General features: G+C 41.7%; 1 protein-coding gene across 22 annotated transcripts in view; it reads right to left on the minus strand.

Annotated features, from left to right (window-relative positions):
• Nucleotides 1-20,957, minus strand: part of LOC110502444 (calcium/calmodulin-dependent protein kinase type II subunit gamma) — a 130,734-nt gene extending 109,777 nt beyond the window's left edge. For 21 of the 22 annotated variants that reach the window (XR_016490962.1, XR_016490961.1, XM_036959831.2 and 18 more), the window contains exons 1-2: nucleotides 20,722-20,945; nucleotides 19,658-19,752 (exon numbers count right to left, since the gene is read on the minus strand). Coding sequence is in view for 20 of the 22 variants with exons in the window: in XM_036959831.2 (XP_036815726.1) it covers nucleotides 19,658-19,752; nucleotides 20,722-20,786 (160 nt within the window). In the remaining 2 variants the exon portion in view is untranslated. Of the gene's footprint in view, nucleotides 1-19,657; nucleotides 19,753-20,721 lie in introns of all 22 variants that reach the window. The other variant, XM_036959820.2, reaches the window with a different exon arrangement.
• Nucleotides 20,958-22,309: the final 1,352 nt, after the last annotated feature.

Genomic DNA, 22,309 nt, shown 5'->3' on the forward strand with positions numbered 1-22,309 from the left:
GTTCAACATAACATTGGCAACATGTTATTTTATGTAAACAATTCTGAGGCGCTGTGTAATGGGCAGGTCTGTCTAAAAGTTATGGGACCTATGATTGGATAGAGTGCGTGCAGCTGATAGAGTGCGATAAGCAGAGCTGCTTCTCTCATGCTAGTACCACTAGGCAAGTGGGGATGATCGTAATCCATACTCCAGCCTAAATCTGGATGAACTCACTTACAAAACTCCGTTTTGAACAAGAATGACTTTATGACCAAAATGATCATATTTACACAATTTTGACACTATAATTTTGACATCGGTGCCACATAAGCCGTTTAAAACCAGAGAAGTTGGTTCTAAGGGACAGTTGACCTTTAACATCCCTTCATGATTAGGGTCATGTATAAAAATGCTAGCCAGGCCCAGTTGCCCATTATTTTGGCTAACATAGGATGACAGTGCCCCCACCCAAGCAAAACATATACAGTGGGGCAAAAAAGTATTTAGTCAGCCACCAATTGTGCAAGTTCTCCCACTTAAAAAGATGAGAGGCCTGTAATTTTCATCATAGGTACACTTCAACTCTGACAGACAAAATTAGGAAAAAAATCCAGAAAATCACATTGTAGGGTTTTTAATGAATTTATTTGCAAATTATGGTGGAAAATAAGTATTTGGTCAATAACAAAAGTTTATCTCAATACTTTGTTATATACCCTAATGCCCTTGCTTATGGAAGGAAGTTTTCACTCAAAATCTCACGATACATGGCCCCATTCATTCTTTCCTTTACACGGATCAGTCGTCCTGGTCCCTTTGCAGAAAAACAGCCCCAAAGCATGATGTTTCCACCCCCATGCTTCACAGTAGGTATGGTGTTCTTTGGATCCAACTCAGCATTCTTTGTCCTCCAAACACGACGAGTTGAGTTTTTACCAAAAAGTTATATTTTGGTTTCATCTGACCATATGACATTCTCCCAATCTTCTTCTGGATCATCCAAATGCTCTCTAGCAAACTTCAGACGGGCCTGGACATGTACTGGCTTAAGCAGGGGGACACGTCTGGCACTGCAGGATTTGAGTCCCTGGCGGCGTAAAATTACAGGCCTCATCTTTTTAAGTGGGATAACATGCACAATTGGTGGCTGACTAAATACTTTTTTGCCCCACTGTATATATTCTAATATTTTACAAGTATACTTAAGAATACTTCAATATACAAAAAAAATGAATAATATACTTGAAACTACATCTCGTATTTGAAGTATATCTTAAGTATACTATAAATATACTATCATCATTCTTCAATATACTAACTAAAAGTGTACTTTAAATTAATATTGTTTCATTCTTTAAGTATATGTTCACTATCATTAAACTTAAACACATTCATTAAATATGTACTTCAATTTCAACACATTAATTGTACTTTATTATATTAATTCAAAATACACGGAGTTGTTTTTAAATTGAAGCACAGATTTTTGGGGGGGACAACTCTGCTTGTGAGTGATCAAGTACACTATAAGTATACAGTGCCTTGCAAAAGTATTCATACCCCTTAGATTTCTTCCCATTTTATTATGTTAAAAAGTGGGATTAAAATGTATTTAATAGTCATTTGTTGTCAACAATGAACTCTAAAAAGTATTCAGTTGCTTTGTTTAGACAAGCCTGAAATGAATTCAGGAGTAAAATTTGGCTTAACAAATCACAGACTATGTTACATGTGTTAAATAATATCGGTTGACATGATTTTTGTATGACTAACCATTCCCCTGTCCCGCATCCATATAAGGTATGTAAGGTCCCTCCGTCAAGTATTGAATTTCAAGCACAGATTCAACTACAAAGACCAGGGAGCCTTTCAAAAGCCCCATAAAAGGGCAGTTATTGGTAAGTTAAGTTAATAATCAAGTTAATAATTATGCTGTGCATTATGTATTAAACCACCCAGACACAAAGATACAGTCGGCCTTCTGAACTGAGCAGGACAGGAATGAAACTGCTCAGGGATGTTACCATGAGGCCAATGGTGAGTTCAATGTCTATGATGGGAGAAAACTGAAGATGGCTCAACAACATTGTAGTGACTCCACAATCATGATTTAAATGAAAGACTGAAAATAATAATCAAATATACAGAATAAGAATATTCCAAAACATTAATCTTGTATGCAACAAGGCACTAAAGTAATACAGCAAAACAAAGGGGCCTAAATGCAAAGCCTTATGTTAACTGGGGAGTTTTTCCGGATAAAAATAAATGGGATGGAGCTAAGCACAGGCAAAATCCTAGAGGAAAACCTGGTTCAGTCTGCTTTACAACAGACATGGGGATAGGAATTCACCATTCAGCAGGACAATAACCAAGGCCAAATCTACACTGGTGTAAGAATATTTTGAAGATAAATACACAACACAGACCAGAGGTCAAGAGGAAATTAACGATCAATGGAAATAGTTGTTTTTCTGTAATATGGAATTAATGATTCATGGATCAGAGACATAGGAGGGATTTCAGTACAGGACTCATAGCTATATGGCATGTTCTCATTGGTCCAAATTGTCTATACAGTGAGCCTGAAATGGCCCCCACTGAGGACAGGGGGGAATGAACATCTACCTCTCAACATAACATTTATGATTTGTCCTCTATTAATGAACTTATTATTCTCCACCTGATTTTCCTTGGGGTCTGTGTTATTGAAGAGTAACATCAACTGCAAACACTTGGTGCCGTGACCCGGATGAATTGGTCTTGAACAACAACAAGGAAAAACTCATCAACTGTGTGTTGATCCAGGGAAAAGAGAGAGAGATGGCTGAGCACAACCCATGGGAGTCAACTCTTGATCTCCTGATTGACTGCTAACATATTGCTGGGTGAGTCTAGACCGATATCATTTAAAATAACCAAATCAGGTTAAAATTAGTGCATGCAATGAGTGATACGTATCTGTGATGTATACGGTTCGAGTCCTTCGTTCTGTTACAGGGTTTAGTCCGTTGTTTGCTCTGTTAGGGGTTTGAGTCCTCTGTTACAGGTTTGTTCAATCTCTATCATAGGGGCTCGAGTCCTCTATTAAAGCTTTTAGTCCTTTTTGTTAAAGCCCTAGCAGTTAAATAAGCCATCATTGATTAAGGGTGGGAAACCTTCTTGTTGCATGGAAGTGAATTGCTAGTTGAGTAGCCATTTTTACACGTGTGGGTAATGTAAGCCTTGTGACCATTCAACAAGGTTTTGAAGTGAACACAAGTTTTATGGGTAACCCGGCCCTACAGAAACGACTTGTGTTCTAGAAGATACGGTTATAGAGGTCATAGTCCTCAAAAGGGGGTATACATATACAGTGCCTTGCGAAAGTATTCGGCCCCCTTGAACTTTGCGTCCTTTTGCCACATTTCAGGCTTCAAACATAAAGATATAAAACTGTATTTTTTTGTGAAGAATCAACAACAAGTGGGACACAATCATGAAGTGGAACGACATTTATTGGATATTTCAAACTTTTTTAACAAAGCAAAAACTGAAAAATTGGGCGTGCAAAATTATTCAGCCCCCTTAAGTTAATACTTTGTAGCACCACCTTTTGCTGCGATTACAGCTGTAAGTCGCTTGGGGTATGTCTCTATCAGTTTTGCACATCGAGAGACTGAAATGTTATCCCATTACTCCTTGCAAAACAGCTCGAGCTCAGTGAGGTTGGATGGAGAGCATTTGTGAACAGCAGTTTTCAGTTCTTTCCACAGATTCTCGATTGGATTCAGGTCTGGACTTTGACTTGGCCATTCTAACACCTAGATATGTTTATTTTTGAACCATTCCATTGTAGATTTTGCTTTATGTTTTGGATCATTGTCTTGTTGGAAGACAAATCTCCGTCCCAGTCTCAGGTCTTTTGCAGACTCCATCAGGTTTTCTTCCAGAATGGTCCTGTATTTGGCTCCATCCATCTTCCCATCAATTTTAACCATCTTCCCTGTCCCTGCTGAAGAAAAGCAGGCCCAAACCATGATGCTGCCACCACCATGTTTGACAGTGGGGATGGTGTGTTCAGGGTGATGAGCTGTGTTGCTTTTACGCCAAACATAACGTTTTGCATTGTTGCCAAAAAAGTTCAATTTTGGTTTCATCTGACCAGAGCACCTTCTTCCACATGTTTGGTGTGTCTCCCAGGTGGCTTGTGGCAAACTTTAAACGACACTTTTTATGGATATCTTTAAGAAATGGCTTTCTTCTTGCCACTCTTCCATAAAGGCCAGATTTGTGCAATATACGACTGATTGTTGTCCTATGGACAGAGTCTCCCACCTCAGCTGTAGATCTCTGCAGTTCATCCAGAGTGATCATGGGCCTCTTGGCTGCATCTCTGATCAGTCTTCTCCTTGTATGAGCTGAAAGTTTAGAGGGACGGCCAGGTCTTGGTAGATTTGCAGTGGTCTGATACTCCTTCAATTTCAATATTATCGCTTGCACAGTGCTCCTTGGGATGTTTAAAGCTTGGGAAATCTTTTTGTATCCAAATCCGGCTTTAAACTTCTTCACAACAGTATCTCGGACCTGCCTGGTGTGTTCCTTGTTCTTCATGATGCTCTCTGCGCTTTTAACGGACCTCTGAGACTATCACAGTGCAGGTGCATTTATACGGAGACTTGATTACACACAGGTGGATTGTATTTATCATCATTAGTCATTTAGGTCAACATTGGATCATTCAGAGATCCTCACTGAACTTCTGGAGAGAGTTTGCTGCACTGAAAGTAAAGGGGCTGAATAATTTTGCACGCCCAATTTTTCAGTTTTTGAAATGTTAAAAAAGTGTGAAATATCCAATAAATGTCGTTCCACTTCATGATTGTGTCCCACTTGTTGTTGATTCTTCACAAAAAAATACAGTTTTATATCTTTATGTTTGAAGCCTGAAATGTGGCAAAAGGTCGCAAAGTTCAAGGGGGCCGAATACTTTCGCAAGGCACTGTATATTGGAGTTAAATAAATATATAAACATAAAGATATATATTATACAACCTTTGAAGTTAATGTAATGCCATTGTTAAGTGAGAAAACCACTCTAGAAAAGGGCGGAACAGCTCCTCTGGATGTGAACATAAAAAAGATTTTGAATTCACTGTCTAGTGATATGAAGAACCATTTCAAAGTAGAGAAGTGTAGGCAAGAGATAAATAAATATTCTGTCATTGTTGACAAAGATGGACTATGGAATCTGTCTGATATACAAAAAGCTTGGGGGGAAAAACAGAGAATGTCTAACTCGTTGACAAAAACACGATGGTCTTTAACTGTATTAGTTGAAATCAGAAAAAGGGAGGGTAAATTATTTATTGATAACCGTGATAGGACATTGCAGAGAGACGAAGAGAGTTTGAGGGTTCTTGGTGAAAGGCTCTGGGGCATCCACAACAGTATGAAGACATGGGGCCATTTGAAGCATTATAAAAAAAACTCTACAATCTACATCCTTATGATGGGTTACAGTTATTAGCGTTTGTTTTGAACAACCGTGAACATGGTGTACTTGAAGAAAATGTTTATAGAGCTGTGGGGGTGGTGAAGAGCAAGATGTGGCCGATGGATGGAGAGCCATACATGTTTCCCTTAAGGGCCTGACCAATGCAACCACCAACTGGGGAGAGATAACCAAATGTGTTCAAAAACCAAAATAACCGTTTGTTGAATTTGAAGAAAGGTTTAGAGCAGAGGTGGTTAGACACAGTGGGTTACCCGACACGGAAGATGAAGATGCACTCAATTCCTCCAAAAATGGGGCAATCACCCATCAGTTGATGCAATCCATACAGGATTATTTGTGAAAAATGTTTGTTTCCACAACTACTGACTGGTAGAGACAATCTATGGAGACATCATCGACAGGCTGTCACGACTGGACAGAGACATCAATCAAAACAATAAACCGCTTGTTATCAGAGTTGTGCAGGTTTCCCAGTGAAACCAACAACATTATCCGTTCAGCAGAAGAGAAACCTGGTGTATGTCATTATTGCGGGATTTTTGGTCACTGTGGCAAGGAGACTGTCGGAAAAGAAAATGTGTCCTTATGAGGAATAAACAGGAGAAGGTCTGTCTAAGGGAAAATGAAAACAAGACAACAGCCCCAACGACACAATTCTGATGCAGAAATGTAAGAAGCTCTCTCCGGCTCAACAGCAGAGTTTGCTGGATGCTGTGGAGGGAAACTAATAGACTCCCTCGTACATATGAAATCAGATGGAATATATGTGAACATGATGGTTAACAACTTTGCAGTAGATTGTTTAGGTAATACGTGTGCTGAAGTCACTGTATTGCCCATATCTTATGCAAAACATAAATGTCCTCAGTACATGGGCAAGAAAATGAGAGCAACAGGAGTGTGGGGGAAGACAGACATGAAACAGACCAAACCATTATCAATTTCTATTGGTCCAATGAAGATTGATGCAGGGGTGTGGATAGGCTCATTTGAACAACCTAATTTAGGCCTAGATGTTATTATGCAACTTGTCTCTACACTGAACATCTCTGAAGGAAAGGTGACATGGCAAATTAGACAACTGCAGGGATCTACAGTTCAGAACCATCCTATTTGCACTACAAAGACAAATGAGTGTGGAACTTAGGATATGGAACCAGTGTGCTTGACAGGTGTTGCCCCACCTTGAACAAAACAATATCCCATTAGCAAGGAAGCTATTGCCGCTACTAAAGTAGTGATTAAAGATCTATGGGGCATGTGTACAGTTAAAAAGACACATTCTGCCGACATGCTGTCCATACTATTTTGACAATTAATCGAGCTGCACATGTCACAGCTGCTCGTTGGAACAAATGGTCGACTGTGTTGGAGGCTCCTAACATGATCACACAACATGGCACACTGTAATCCAGCTACTCTGATGCTTCGTCCAGATACCACATTACTTGAACACCGACTGTTGTGAGTTGGTTTTGGATCAGCTCTCTGATGGGTTTACTAAGAGCCATCCGTTGGAAAACCCTGAGTTTATCTTATACACAGACGGTTCAAGCATTGTGGAGGAGGGTGTGAGGAAGGCAGGCTGGGCAGTTACTACAATGGACAATGTGATAGTGACAGGCACGTTACCTGCAGGAACATCAGCACAGGTGGCGGAATTGGTGGCTGAAGGAAACAGCTAATATCAGCTAACACAGACTCAAGGTATGCTTTTGGTTTTACCCATGATTTTGGACAAACATGGTAAAACAGAGGATTAATGACATCACTGGGAGCTCCTGTGAAGAATGGACCAGAGGTGATGGCTCTACTGAATGCTCTCCAGTTACCTGGACAAGTTCAATTTTGAAAATGAATGCACAAATCGCGTGGTGAGAGAGAGACTTTCAAAGATGCATCAAGAAGGGATAGCATGGCAGGATGCCTTGCCTACGGTGTTATGTAGTATACGGGCAACACATAAAAACCCCAAGCTTGAGTCCATTTGAGGTCATCACAGGTCGACCCATGTCACTACCAGACACGTTAGATTTGAGAAAAGCAGACGTTCACTTTATGAGTGACACAATGCTTAACTATTGCATACAACTTTCTAATGCAGTAGGGGAAGCAGACAGACAAGTAAAAGAGGCGTGGGGAATAACTCAAGAGGGGGGACATGACGTAGTGTCAGGACAGTGGGAAGGAAGGCCAAAATGGGCAGGTCCTTATCAAGTTTTGCTCATAATGAGCTCAGCAGTGAAAGTCAAGGGAAAATCATAATGGATACATGTTACTCATTGCAAGGTTGTCCATTTTGATGTCAAAGCGGAGCCTGGAGAATAAAGAACTGATTGATTAGCAATCGGGGGCCGATCTCAGGTGAAGAAGCATAGTAAGATGATCAGCTACCTTCAGAAGCTGAAGCAATATCCCAAGGACTGTACCTGAAACGATACAAGATCACCGGTGAAGTGTTCATTAGAGAAGTCCTTATCAACCAGTGGAACGGAAGAAGAATTCCTCACTACCAGCAGACTGTCAGAACATCATTTCTAATAGTTATTATCTATGTGGGACTGACACCAGTGTGGAAGAGCTGGTCACTTTTAAAGGACTTGGTGAATAACAATGATTTATTTTGTGAGTTTCCTCCTAATACAGGGTGTGGTAGGAATCGTAAGGGACCTCACTACACCTGTTAACACTTATTTTCTATAGCTTTCCTTTAAATCTATTTCTTATTGCAACAGCAAGTAGAATATGACCATTGTGTTTTATAGAAATGTAAGGTGTTTCATGTAAATTATTTTATGCTTACTGCTAATGTATTTTATACTGTCTATTTTTTCATGTTTTATATTTTTTAAATGGTCTAGGGGGAAGTGTAATAATATTTTGAAGATAAATACACAACGCAGAGGACTAATGGTCAAGAGGGAATTAACAATCAATGGAAATAGTGTTTTTCTGTAATAGGGAATTAATGATTCAGGGGCCAGAGACAATTTCAATCCGGGACTCATAGCTACATGGCAAGTTCTCATTGGTCCAAATTGTCTATACGTTGAGCCTGAAATGGGATACTTGTTATCTGGCCATTGGCCCAATTCTATTGCCAGGAATTCTAATTGGTCACCCACAGGCTAGTTTGGGGGGATAAAACTACATCCTGTCTCTTTGTTCTGTGGAGAGAATCACTGAGAACAGGGGAGAATGAACATCTACCTCTCAGCATGACATCTATGATTTGTCCACTTTGAATAAACCTATTTTTCTCCCCCTGATTTGCCTTGGGGTCTGTGTTATTGAAGATGAATATCAACTGCTAACACTGGAGTTTCTTACCAAGAAGATAGTAAATGTTCCTGAGTGGCCAAGTTACAGTTTTGACTTAAATCTGCTTGAGCACCAACATCTTGACAGATCTTGAAGAATTGTGAAAAGAATAAAGTACTAATCATGCACAATCTAGGTGTGTAAAGTTCTTAGTCTTACCCAAGAATATTCACCACTGTAATCACAGCCAAAGGTGTATCTAGTATGTATGGACTCAGGGAGATGAAAACTTATGCAACGACTATATTTTAGTTATTTAATTTCTATCAATCTTTTCAACAATAGTTTTTTTTTTTAATCTTCCACTTTGACATTAGAGCATTTTGTGTAGATTGTTGACAAAAAAAATTATAATAAAATCCCTTTTAATCCCACTTTGTAAAAACAAACAGTGAATAAATCCAGAGGGTATCAATTCGTTTGCAAGGCATTGTAGTGTTTGTGCTAGTAATTTGTTTAGTACTTTTTGAATTACTTTTCAGAAGAGTGCAGAAAAAGTTGATAACGATTGTTTATTGCACAGCTGAGGAACATGCTTCCTGAGAGTATACTTTTTCATATCTCTAGAAAATATACTTAAGTATACTTTCAAAAAAGTATATTTAACTTAAATGTCCACAAAATATATTTAAAGTATACTTTCAAAAATGCATGTGCAAAAAAATGTGCATATTCCCCAGCATCCTTTTCTGCAGTTGAAGTTATGATTTATAATATGATATTGTTCCTCATATTTAGCTTATTCAAATGTTTTGATGTACATTTTCAAAATGAATAATGTTGTACCTTTAATTACACATTACACAATGTATTACCGTAATGTGAACAACTAAAGTGTGAAATCCCAATAGTGCACAATTCTGAAAAGTGTTGCTTGTAAATTGTTGTTCTAGTCACAACTGCTTTGTAAATGGCATGTTAACATTGGCTGAGATAATGCCTTGGTCAATCAAGGTGACCTTTACATGGCTAATTACAATATCTAATGTGGTTAATGAGTAGAAGTATGTTTGTGAAGGTATACTTGAATCACTCTATAAATATTGTATTTTGTAAAGAAAATACAGGAATTGTAATTCTAATTTATGAGAAATATACTTAAAATGTACTTAAGATCTATATTTGTTTTGCTCTTTAGCTACTATACTAAGATCATACTTAAGTACAAAAAAGTGTACCTACTTAGATCATTTTTTATGTATTTAATATACTATACTAATCAAATAGAAATACAATTGATATTAAATGCATTAAATGTATTTTAAAATGTTCAACTGTAGCTCAAATGTAGATTTAAATATAATATTTTTTCTACTTGGGCATCCACAGTGCACGAGTGGTCACAATGCTTTGATGAGCATGAAAACGATGCCATGGCCATCTCAGTCACCAGATCTCAACCCAATTGACCACTTATGGAAGATTCTGAAGCAGCACCTGAGACCACGTTTTCCACTCCCATCAACAACAAAAAATAATTATGGAATTTCTCGCATCCCTCCAATAGTTACTCTAGAGTTCCAGACACTTGCAAAATCTACACCAAGGTGCATTGAAGCTGTTCTGGCTCGTGGTGGCCCAACGCCCTATTAAGACACTTCACATTGGTGTTTCCTTTATTTTGGCAGTTACCTGTATATGATATGTACTGAATATTATGAATATGGATATGTACAGGTGTGTGTATGTGTTGGTGCCTTTGTTGGCGTACGTGTGTATTGTATGTGTGAGTGTGTGCATGGTTGGCAAACATTGCTACCAGAGAGAGAGACAGCTGAAGCTAGTATGGAGGATTACACTGTCAAGCATGCACTCCTCACCTCCTCTCCCTTTCAACCTCCCTTCAGAAACAGCTATGCTACGTTCACTAGCTGGTTTGATGTACGCAGCACCGCTTACGCCACGGGCAACCAAGTGAGACACAACCTTGTCAACAGGGTGTGCACAATTAGTGGGGCGGAATGAGGCCACTAGCACAGATAGGTAAGTACACAAACAAACATCACAAACATCCTACACAGCACAGAGTAAATAGGCTGCTGTTATGGGTTAGAAGAATGGTATTGCACAGCCTCGTCCAGCCAGTTAGGAGAGTCCAGTTTGAGGTCAAGGGTGAACTGAGGTGCACTAGGGCCAGTGTGGTGGTTACTAAATTAAACCCTCTTCCTACTGATTAAATAGAGGGTTGTGACTTATCACACAACAGAGATGCAGCATAGTTTGACAATATCCAATATTTTGTTCCCAGTAACAGTGTCCTGTAGCAACCCCTCTAGGGTTAACATGCCAAACGTGATTATGGTGTAGTGTCAAGACACATATGTACGATACAGGTTTTTGCCAATATACCATGATTAATTCTCATTGAGATAATGGTCATGATCAACCTAATCACTATTCATTATCCCTGAGTGACCCTACTCTGCCTGTTTGATGTGTTGTATGATGTCAGGCTGGATGGTGATTGACAGCTCACTGGAGGAGCCTTTTAAGTCTTGACAATAGATCATCTCCAACTACACTTGCACACGTACAACATTAGAAGCCAATGTGAGGACAAACCCCATGAGGTATGCTCAGTGAGCAGAGAGGCTAGCATCACTAGCGCTAACAGACAGACAGAGCTAAGAGCAAACCTGTGGTCAACCTGTTCCTGACAGCCAACATCTTCTTATTCACCGCCATCTAATCAACCTCTTTTAAATGAAGGGTTTGGTTTTATGTTTGACTGTTGTCTGAGGTGAACTAAGCTGCGTTTGCTAACCGTCTGCCACTGAAGAGGGGACCTTGCTGTGGATGTTATACTTTACCTGAGTTTATGTGACCGCACAGTTGATTCTCTGGCTGCCATAAACAGAGCAGAGAGACAGGAGGCAGCCTTGGGGAAGGACAGGGCCATTCCAAAACTGGGCCACGGGCAAGGCTATGTGTGCCTGTGCATGTGTGGTACCTAGGGTCACTTGCCAAGACATTAAAGTGCCTACATTTACCTTGAGCACACATGAGGGGCAGGCTGGCCGCTCAGACGTCCTCTTAAGAAATACTGCAGCTGTCAGTGAGAGAGACAGGAGTACAAGTAGAGAATTACAACTAAAGGTGCATCAACATTTACTCAGAGGAGCTCCAGAGAAGGGTGTGTGTGTTATACAGTCACACGAGGATATAAACAGACATATAAAGGAGAATATAAACAAACATGTAGAGAAGCAATGTAAACTGTCCTTCACTCAACTATTTAGTGGCTCTTGTCGGTGGCACAGACAGACAGATGGTTCTAGTTACATTTGTAACAAAAAGGGTATTTTCATAGACAGACTTGAACGCCAGATCAGTGATTTTTGCAAAAAAAAAGCAGGTTTAACTATTTTGATGAAAAAATGACATTATTTGTGGGTCTTGTGGTTTTGGAAGACTTATATTTATCCTACCTTCACACAAGCCCTGAAGTCATTAGATTATTGCTGACTGTTTAAATGCTGTGTATTTGACCTTTCATTTTTACAACTGTGCTAATTTAGAGTAGAAGTAGTGTTAGCTCAGGTCACAGCAGACTACAGGCCAAGAAACACGCTCTTCTGCACTGTTAGATGGCCATATGAACTGAGCCATCCAGACAGCACAGCAGCCACTTAAACCGCATTATTTAACCGTTTGGTAATAAATCACACCAAAATTCTCCACGGCCTATACTACAGTACTTACTATCAAGGGTAACTAAGGTTTTTACCTTTATTTCACTTGGTAAATCAGTTAAGAACAAATTCTTATTTACAATGACAGCCTAAACCAGCCAAAACACACTGGGTCAATTGTGCACCGCCCTGTGAGACTCCCAATCACGGCCAGTTGTGATACAGCCTGGATTCAAACCAGGGTGTCTGTAGTGACACCTCAAGCACCGAGATGCAGTGCCTTAGACCGCTGCGCCGCTCGGGAGCTATACTGTATGCTCAAATATTTTTATTATTTTATTTTTATACTAATACAATTGTTTAACGAGTAATAAAATGAAATCTAAAAAAGGGGTAAAAATGATTGGCACCTCTGTTTTCAATACTCCAGTACCCTCCCACTAAGAGGATAACAACACTGAGCATTTTTCTAACATGTTTTATGAGGTTGGAGAACACATTGGGAGGGATCTTAGACCATGCTTCCAGAATCCTTCACAGGCCCTTGATATCCTTTGTCTGTTCTTATGGACTGCCCTCTTCAATTCAAACCACAGGTTTTTAATGGGGTTCAAGTCCCGAGACTGAGATGGCCATTGTAAAATGTTGATTTTTTGAGGATTTTGATTAATGATTGGGGTTATTCTCTTGCTGGAAGATCCACTTGCGGCCAAGTGTCTTCCTCCTGGCAGAGGCAACCAGGTTTTGGGCTAAAATGTCCTGGAAGCAAAATAGCCCCATAACATCAAAGATCCACCCACCACCATATTTTACCGTAGGTATGAGGTACTTTTCAGCATATGCTTCTGTTTTTCCACAACAAACCCACCACTGGTGTGCGTGGCCAAAGAGCTCTATTCTCATGTCATTTGACCGTAGCACCAGTTCCAATCCAAGTGTCAATGCCGTTTATCAAACTTCAGGCAGTGCTATGGTCAGATGACATGAAAATAGAGCACTTTGGCCACCCTCCCAACATGTTCACCAATCTCATACAACATTTTAGAAAAAGGCTCAGTGTTGTTATCCGCGCAATGCTAGAGTATTGAAAACAGGGGTGCCAATAATTTTGACCCCTGTCGTTTTTAGATTTTTTTAAAATTACTTGTTAGACAAAATCTCTTTCTCTGGGCAATTGTATTAGTATAAAATAACTCCCCGCCCAAAGAATTGCATACAATATAGCTCAGTATTTGTTTTATTTATTTTTATTTTTTGCTCATCGTTATCAAGGGGGTCAATAATTATGGACGTGATTGTATATATTTAGTGATTTCTGTATAGTGACTGGTGTGATAGATCAAATAAAGGCCAGACTAGGTCTAGGAGACAGTAGCAGTGGTAGTAGAGCTGCTCATTGCCAGGCGACAGGTTGATTGAGGGTGTCACAGCACGTCTCTGTGATCAGGCTGGGATTATCCTGTTTCATGCCTCAGAGGCTCGGAGAGCCACAACCATTGCCTGGTCTGGCAGGCTCACTATATAACACAGGTACCTACTACTGCACTACAGACACTTGACATAGAAACCACTACCATCCACAGAGAGAGGCAGGGGCAGGGAGAGGGAGAGTGAAAGGGAGGGATAAAGATAAAGACAGTGGAAGAGAGAAAGTCAGCTTGGTTAGAGCATTACTGTCACCCTGATCCGAGCGTGTGCATGTACGTGCGCACACACACACACACACCTCCACACCCAGAGCAACGCACGCTTTTCAGGAAGGGACTTGATTCCTCAGGGTAGTCTGACACAGAGCTGGCAGAGTCACACTCACATCACTAACAACCACTTTACAATACTGCAGTACTTTAAACTGCCACACATACACACACACATGCACGCACACAAACCAAAACGTAACCAAAACAGTGTTAAACAAATCTAAATATATTTGATATATATTCAAAGTAGCCAACCTTTACCTTGATGACAGCTTTGCAAACTCTTGGCATTCTCTCAACCAACTTCACCTGGAATGCTTTTCCAACAGTCTTGAAGGAGTTCCCACATATTTTGAGCACTTGTTGGCTGCTTTTCCTTCACTCTGCGGTCCAACTCATCCCAATCCATCTCAATTGGGTTGAGGTCAGGTGATTGTGGAGGCCAGGTCATCTGATGCAGCACTCCATCACTCTCCTTCTTGGTCAAATATCCCTTACACAGCCTGGAGGTGTGTGGGTTATTACCCTGTTGGAAAACAAATAGTCCCACTAAGCGCAAACCAGATGGGATCACGTATTACTGTAGAATGCTGTGGTAGCCATGCTGGTTAAATGTGCCTTGAAATCACTGACAGTGTCACCAGCAAAGCATACCCACACCATCACACCTCCTCCTCCATGCTTCACGGTGGGAACAACAAATGTGGAGATCATCTGTTCACCTACTCTGCGTCTCACAAAGACACGGCGGTAAGAACCAAAAATCTCAGATTTGGACTCATCAGACCAAAGGACAGATTTCCACCGGTCTAATGTCCATCGTTTGTGTTTCTTGGCCCAAGAAAGTCTCTTCTTATTATTGGTGTCCTTCAGTAGTGATTTCTTCACAGCAATTCAACCAGGAAGGCCTGATTCACGCAGTCTCCTCTGAACAGTTGATGTTGAGATGTGCCTGTTACTTGAACTCTGTGAAGCATTTATTTGGGCTGCAATCTGAGGTGCAGTTAACTCTAATGAACTTCTCCTCTGCAGCAGAGGTAACTCTGGGTCTTCCTTTCCTGTGGCAGCCCTCATGGGAGCCAGTTTCATTATAGCGCTTGAAGGTTTTTGCAACTGCACTTGAAGCAACTTTAAAAGTTATTATTATTTACCACAAAGTAGTGTGGGAAAATAACAGGTTTTGACTGTTCCTGCTATACCGCCAGTCCTCCTTACTCATTGGTAGGAAGAAGTTTGGTCCAAATTGGGTACTATATTCATTGAATATTATCTGAATCTTATCTATTAAAATGGCCGATTTGGGTGCAATCAATTAGCTTAATTTCTCAGAGATCAAATTATATTTCAACAAAATAATGTTTCAGGAATGCTAGTCTTAACTGTTACTAACTTCATAAATGATGGGGGGGAGTCAAAATGTTTTTGAGGTAGAACGACCTAATTGAATGTTCTCAATATTTGGCTTTGGCATTTAAATAAAACAGCTCTGAAATAATTTATACGTCATATTTAATAATGCATTTAATGTTTACAAAAAAATGTAAACCGAACCGAAACGTTCAGTGTGAGGTCACTGTGAATCAGGAAAGTACTGGCTGTGCAAAATAGCTTCCAAGCTATCTTTATATAAACAATCCATATTTCTTTTTCCAATTTTGGAGGACAACTTCATTATTTGAATAGCATTATCTGTCATCACACAAAGATATAGTAGGCTATAAAAACACATGCACCCACACACATTCTGACACACACACACACACGCTCTCTCTCAAACACACAGACACATACACACACTTGGCTTGGTGTCATAAAAAATGCACAATTCGTTCCATTAAAGATTCACCATGGCAGTACTGCTACGTTTACCAGGACTCTAACGAGCAGCACAGAGGAAGCCTTCCAAGGAGATGGAGGGAGAGAGATTGGGAGGAGGGAGAGAGAAAAAGACAGAGATGATTGGGATTAGGGAAAGAGGGAGAAGAAGAGAGATGGAGAATAAGAGAGAGAGATGGAAAGAGGTAGAGAAAGGCTCTCTCCATTTTTCCATTTCTATCCAGCAGAGCCTTGTGCTAGTGTCAATTATTCAGCAGCACAGTTCCATCAGCCTCTCGACACCATCCGGGGCCTCGCTGCCTTTCCTCTCCTCTCAGGCTGCTCACTCAGGCTTTGGGCTCAGGATCAGGCTCAGCGTACATTCCATCCCATCCAGCCAGGCAGGAACATAGAGCATCCCCCCCTTCCCCCCTTATTACCCAGCCAGACCCTCACGTCCCCAGCAGCTAACCCTAACCCTGCAGCAAACTCTGTGAGTGACAGGGTACATTTCAAAAAGACTATCCATGCAGAGGCATAATGACACATGCCCACAGGCAGGCAAACACACAAAGACACACACACGTTGGAGAAAGAAAAGGTTAACCCCTGCAGTACTGGACAGAGCCCCCCAGAAGAAGTTGTCCAGAGTGACCTGGTGAATAATATGAGAGGGGGGGGAGACTGCTTCTACACCTGCATTGCTTGCTGTGTGGGGTTTTAGGCTGGGTTTCTGTACAGCACTTTGTGACATCGGCTGATGTAAGAAGGGCTTTATAAATACATTTGATTGATTGATATTGACTGTCAAGAACCATAATATAACAGAACACGTCCAATATACAACCAGGCCTGCTGGCATGGGCAACTCAGCTAACCCTGATGCACTGGGTTAAGACACGCACACAGTCCAAAGGCATAGTCACCGACCGACAGTCAACTGGCTTGACCTCTATGACACACATGCAGCCACACACACTGGGATTTAATCCGACTCACATCATGCACTCAACTCATCTGCACAAATGCTGCAAAGCTCCCCACTCGCACCAACAAAAAAAATCATTTATTTTTCTAAACACACATCACACAGAGAATACAGAATGAACACACACACCAAGCACTGTCTGCTAATAGCTTGTTTGGACTGGGCTTGTTTGTCTTCACCAGATCTCCTCCTGTTGAAGAGATTGGCTTGCTGGCGCTCTCCCATGCCGTCCCTAGAAGGGGAGCATCATGCCGTGCCAGGCTTTATTCACTATACCACGACCTGAGTGGGTTGAGTCACTGACGTGATCTCCCTGTCCGGTTTTGCTCCCCCTCAGGCTCGTGCAGTGGGGGAGATCTTCGTGGGTTATACTCAGCCTTGTCTCAGAGTAGAAAGTTAGTGGTCTGTTGATATCCCTTTGTTGGTGTGGGGGCAGTGCTTGGGCAAAGTGGGTGGTGTTATATCCTGCCTGGTTGGCCCAGTCTGTGTGTAACTTTGGACAGTGCCACAGTTTCTCCCAGCCCCCCCGTGTCTCAGTCTTCAGTATCTATGCTGCAATAGTCTATGTGCCGGGGGGTGGTATGGTTAATCTCCCATGCCGTCCCTAGGAGGGGTGCATCACATCGTGCCAGGCTTTATTCGCTATTCTCGCTCTCTCTCGCTCTGCTGTGTGTACATCTCGCTAGCTTTCACTCAGATGGCGAGGGGCTAAAGCTTATTGGCTATAACATGAATTGCTAAGGGGTTGGCCAACGTGGGGGAAAATGGAGGGGAAATGGTGCAGCACAGCTTCCAGAAAAACAGTTGCTTGTGGCTGTTTGAGGTAAAACAGCAATTCTGCTCATAAATGATGCATGTGTGAACACCACATTGACACATCCAGCCCAAGGCGGGAGGTTTACAAAATGCTTAGTAGTCGCCAAAGTTCCAGAGCATGCCTTTAACTTTATACATAAATACAGCCTCATGATGGCAGATGATTGCAGCTTCGGTTTGTGTAAAACACATTGGCATGCTCAGGACCTTCGGCTCTGATTAAAGGCAGTGGGCATGAGGAGCAGTAAGGAGATGAGGAGGGGGGTGAGGGGCTCTGGCTCAGCTTGGCTCTCCTCTACTCAGCTCAATAGGACTGGAGCATTCCTCTCCTTCTGTGGCAGCCAACATCATGAACAGTTTCAAGAACCCAGTTGCCAGGTTACTTGACGGGATCTCTGCCAGCCGCAGCTAAAACACAGCAGATCTAATTACCTGTTGTTGTTTTTTAAGGCTTTTTTAAAAGAAATTCTTTGTTTTACTGGCCCCTCCGTTGAGACCATGGCAGAGTGGGGCAGAGGGGGGAGGTTGTAATTCAGCTGGCATCCCCAGAGGACGGAACAACCTCACACCGAGGGCTGGCCTTTGTAATTCTCCTAATAATCAAACAACCTCCACTGCCCCTCCATGGCCATCGCTAAAGCCTTCTCAAGGCGGCAGAGAGGCCATATCTGCAACAGTTTTGTCACGGGAAAGAGGTACTTTTTTTACGACTAGCAGTAAAAGACTGCTTGGATTAACAAGTCAATACCCGGTCAGCACAGCTAAGACTGTGCTTCCGGAAGATTTCTTCTTGGAGTAATTGGCAGCCGGGACTGACGCACGAAATGGCTGCAATGCCTTCCAAAAATTGGTGACGCAAACATTGAATTGCAGTGTAATTACGGTGTGACAAGCATGGCGTTAGCTGTTTGACATTAGTCATGGAAATGTATGCCCTAATGCACACAGTGACAGAGAGAGAAAGTGCTGAGGCCTAGAAAAATCTAATTAATATCCATCTCCATCACGATGTCAAGCGCAAACAGGAGATGGGCCAACTCGATACCTGAACAAATAGGTATCAGCCGCGTCCACTTTCCCAAAATAGATCCGGAGCCTTTTTTTGTCTCTGGCACCGCAGCAGTGGCAGATTGGCCATGTCTCACGTTTCCCCGTGCAGCCCTCCTGGCCAAGGCTTGATTAGAGCAGATGATATCCACACTGAAGCGTGACAGTCTCCTCCGGCCAAGAGGACATGCTTTTCAGTCTGGACTCCACGTCTCTGATCAGGGGATCTCACAAGGTGAGGGGGGAAGATAGCGTGAGAGGAGTAAATGTAAAACACTGGTGTAGCCCTAGCAGCAAATAGAGGTATTGTGACCACAGCTATGACGAAACAACACGAAGGCGCTCCAGATCCTTCTAAATGGGCCTCCGGCAAATCTGTATTCACAAACACACTCGGTTGCTGAGGGCAGGAATAGAGAGTAAACAAATGCAACACACACAGACAGTGGCTGAGCTATGGCTCTGGGGTAGGCAGGCACAGTAACAATATGTCCTGCTGGACTGGAACATCATGAGGTGAATGCTACTGTTTATCCCATTGAACAAGGAGCTCTGTGAAGTCATAGTTCCTAAAATATGTCGCACTTACCTACACCATGCAATTTGGCACACACCTTTTGACAAGTTGCTGAAACGGCTATGTAACACTAACATATAATGCAATTGTATTATGCTGTTTGAACTAGATATTACATGGATCAAGCACTTTCATGTGCACATGGCTAACTGAATAAACCAACAATGAAAAGACTACCTTCTCCGGTGTCGATCTCCTATTGAATTTTGATTGGTCGAAACAATGTCACAGGCATCAAAGCACACGGCATAGTAAATGGTGTAATGTTTCCCTCTGTCTTACCTCTTGCTGATAGTTTTTTTGTGTTGATAATTTTAGCAGCAAATTCCTGGCCATTGGACTTTTTAACGCATCGCCGGACAACGGAGAAGGCACCCCTGCAATGAGACAAATTAATAAACAAAACAGCAACATGAGATCATGTGACAACTCTTATATTTTAGATTAGAATCCCAGAAAACTAGATGAAATTGCTTGCAGTGCTTCTGGGTGTCTCCCTCATTTGCTGCGTGTGAGGGAAATCAGCTCAGAGGAAATTGTAATTGTAAGCCTACACAGGAACTAGTGTGCAGAAGTAACTTGAGCACCACAAAACTATCCAGGGAATAAACCAAAACATGTCAAGTCTACTCTAGGCTATGCTAACTGAGTGTTGTATTAAGCCTACCATAGGTCTACCGTCTATTATGATTTCATCATGCATACTTGAAACTGAAAATGTATGGTTATAGGTGGAGTTGGACGTACACAATAACTAGCTACTGCTAACTGCAAAAGATAGAACAGACGGGTTACAAAGTATCTTTCTACTTGGTGGTTTATGCGTGTAGTACTCGTGTGCTACAATGTTACAACGCACAGAATGAAACACATTGGATACATTTTTTAGGTGGTTACACAAGTAGTCAGTGTAGCGTTCATCCCTGTGTGGCTCTCTACAAAACAATACGGAAAAATAACCCAAAAAGTAAAACAAATGATACAAAAAATAGATCGCGGGAAAGTTGTTGCCTTGAGATAAATAAACACTATACCTATAGCGGATGTCGTTTAGGTGTCCCATATCTATGGCACACCGAGGCATGGTAAACTCAGTACACGCAAGCCCTCCGACACTAGCTCGATATGTAACCTTATTCTAATAAAATGCTGTTGGACTATAAAGCTCCCTGAACGAGGATAGAAGCGATCATCTATCTCTTCGTTGCGGGGGGGATGCCTTTCCTGTTTTTGACAACCTATCCTTGTCTTGTCAACAGTGGACTAGACACGCACAGCGAGAGTCTACGAAGCAGTACAGGAAAATGTATAACAACAATAGGATGATATATGTTCATGTCGCTTACTTTCCGAGCTCTTCGTACAGCTGATATTCGTCTGTAAATCTGGTCGAGGTTACAATTGCAGCCATGTTGTGCAGGAGGGTAATCGCCTCTCTTTTCCGTGACTGCCTCGCTCAGGTTTCGGGAGGAGATCTCGTAAACTCAAAGGGAAAGGGAGATACTGGAGCGACAGAGACGGAGGGGAGAAAATAGTAGTGGTTTTAGCCCTAGTGGTGGTGGTTGAGGTAGAGAGAAAAAAAGGATAGTAACGCGATATTTCCTCTCTGGTCTCGAGCGCCACTGATCTAGGATCAGCTTCATCTACCTAAACGCTGTAGGTAGCCTATTATCAATCTTTGTTTAAAGTAACACTGACCCCAGAACAGATTATATGGGCTGCGTTAACCTGAGGGTAGTCGAGAAGAAAGCATACGTGATCTGATGCTGCATTGGCACAGAGATAGGGAAAGCCTAAATGAAAGTGACCTCAAAAAATTATATCTAAGTGTGAATATTGCAGATTTCCACCTCTGAATTTCTCAGTGTAGACATTTGAACTGTACAGATACGGTAAAGATAAACCTACTGTAAAGATAATCTTCCTGAAAAATGATAGTGTGAAGTGACTAGGTTTACCAGTAGGCCTTGACTGATTTTGGTTGATATCCATATGGGTTGAAAGGGATCTATCAGGTGTAACACCGACTTGCCTTGCATAGAATTTGATAGGATTTGATCACGATCAAACACATATGGCAACAAACCCCCAGAGCCAATCCATACCTGTCTCTCAGCACTTCTGATTCACGGTCCACTCTAAGGCTCGGCCTTCCTTTTCAGAACGCAAAGCTGCCTTTGCATGTCACCTGCACACCCATGCACACATTTCCTCCTGTCCTGCTTGCTACATGTTCCTTCCTACCGATGACCTTTCAACATATTCCTTTGACTGCCGCTCCTATACTGGATGGAGATCCTCTACTATCGCCTGACATGAACCCATTTTGTAACATAATGGTCTTCACTGTCATCATGCCCCAGGCTTCCCATGTCCAGCTGTCCCCTGCTGGCCCCTTTAACCCCCCCCCCCCCCCCCCTCCAGCTTCAACATTCATCAGAAGGATGTGACTCCCATCTCCCCAGGAGTCTGGAAGAGCTGCCTACTTCATTATCTGTACTAATGTCTCCATCATAACATGCTCATAAACCCAGAGAGCTGCTGCCGTGGAGAAATGTGTGTCTCGTCCCTCTGGGGTTATAGGTTGAGAAAATGGAACTAATTACTGTTAAGTCTCTTCTTAGCCTTAGAGTAGTACTTAACTGTAAGTTGTTGAAGCATCATCTTGATGTAATTGCATGCTCCACTGCAACGGTTTATCTGAGCTTTCATGAATTCTTGATGAGGAGTATTAGTATGACTTGTTTCACAGTATGTTTAAGTGTATTGCCACTGCTCCCGATCCTTGTCTGTCTGTGTGCACACATGCGTGTTTGTATAGAGAGAGTAAAAGACAGAATGCGCTGCAAGCGTATTTGTACAAGGCTGTGCTTCTGTTCGTGTATATCTGTTCAGATAAATTACATATCTGTATTTGTCAGTGTGTGTTTTAAA

This window comes from Oncorhynchus mykiss, chromosome 23 (assembly GCF_057628025.1).
Source record: "Oncorhynchus mykiss isolate SJ-2025 chromosome 23, ASM5762802v1, whole genome shotgun sequence".
NCBI lineage: Eukaryota > Metazoa > Chordata > Actinopteri > Salmoniformes > Salmonidae > Oncorhynchus > Oncorhynchus mykiss.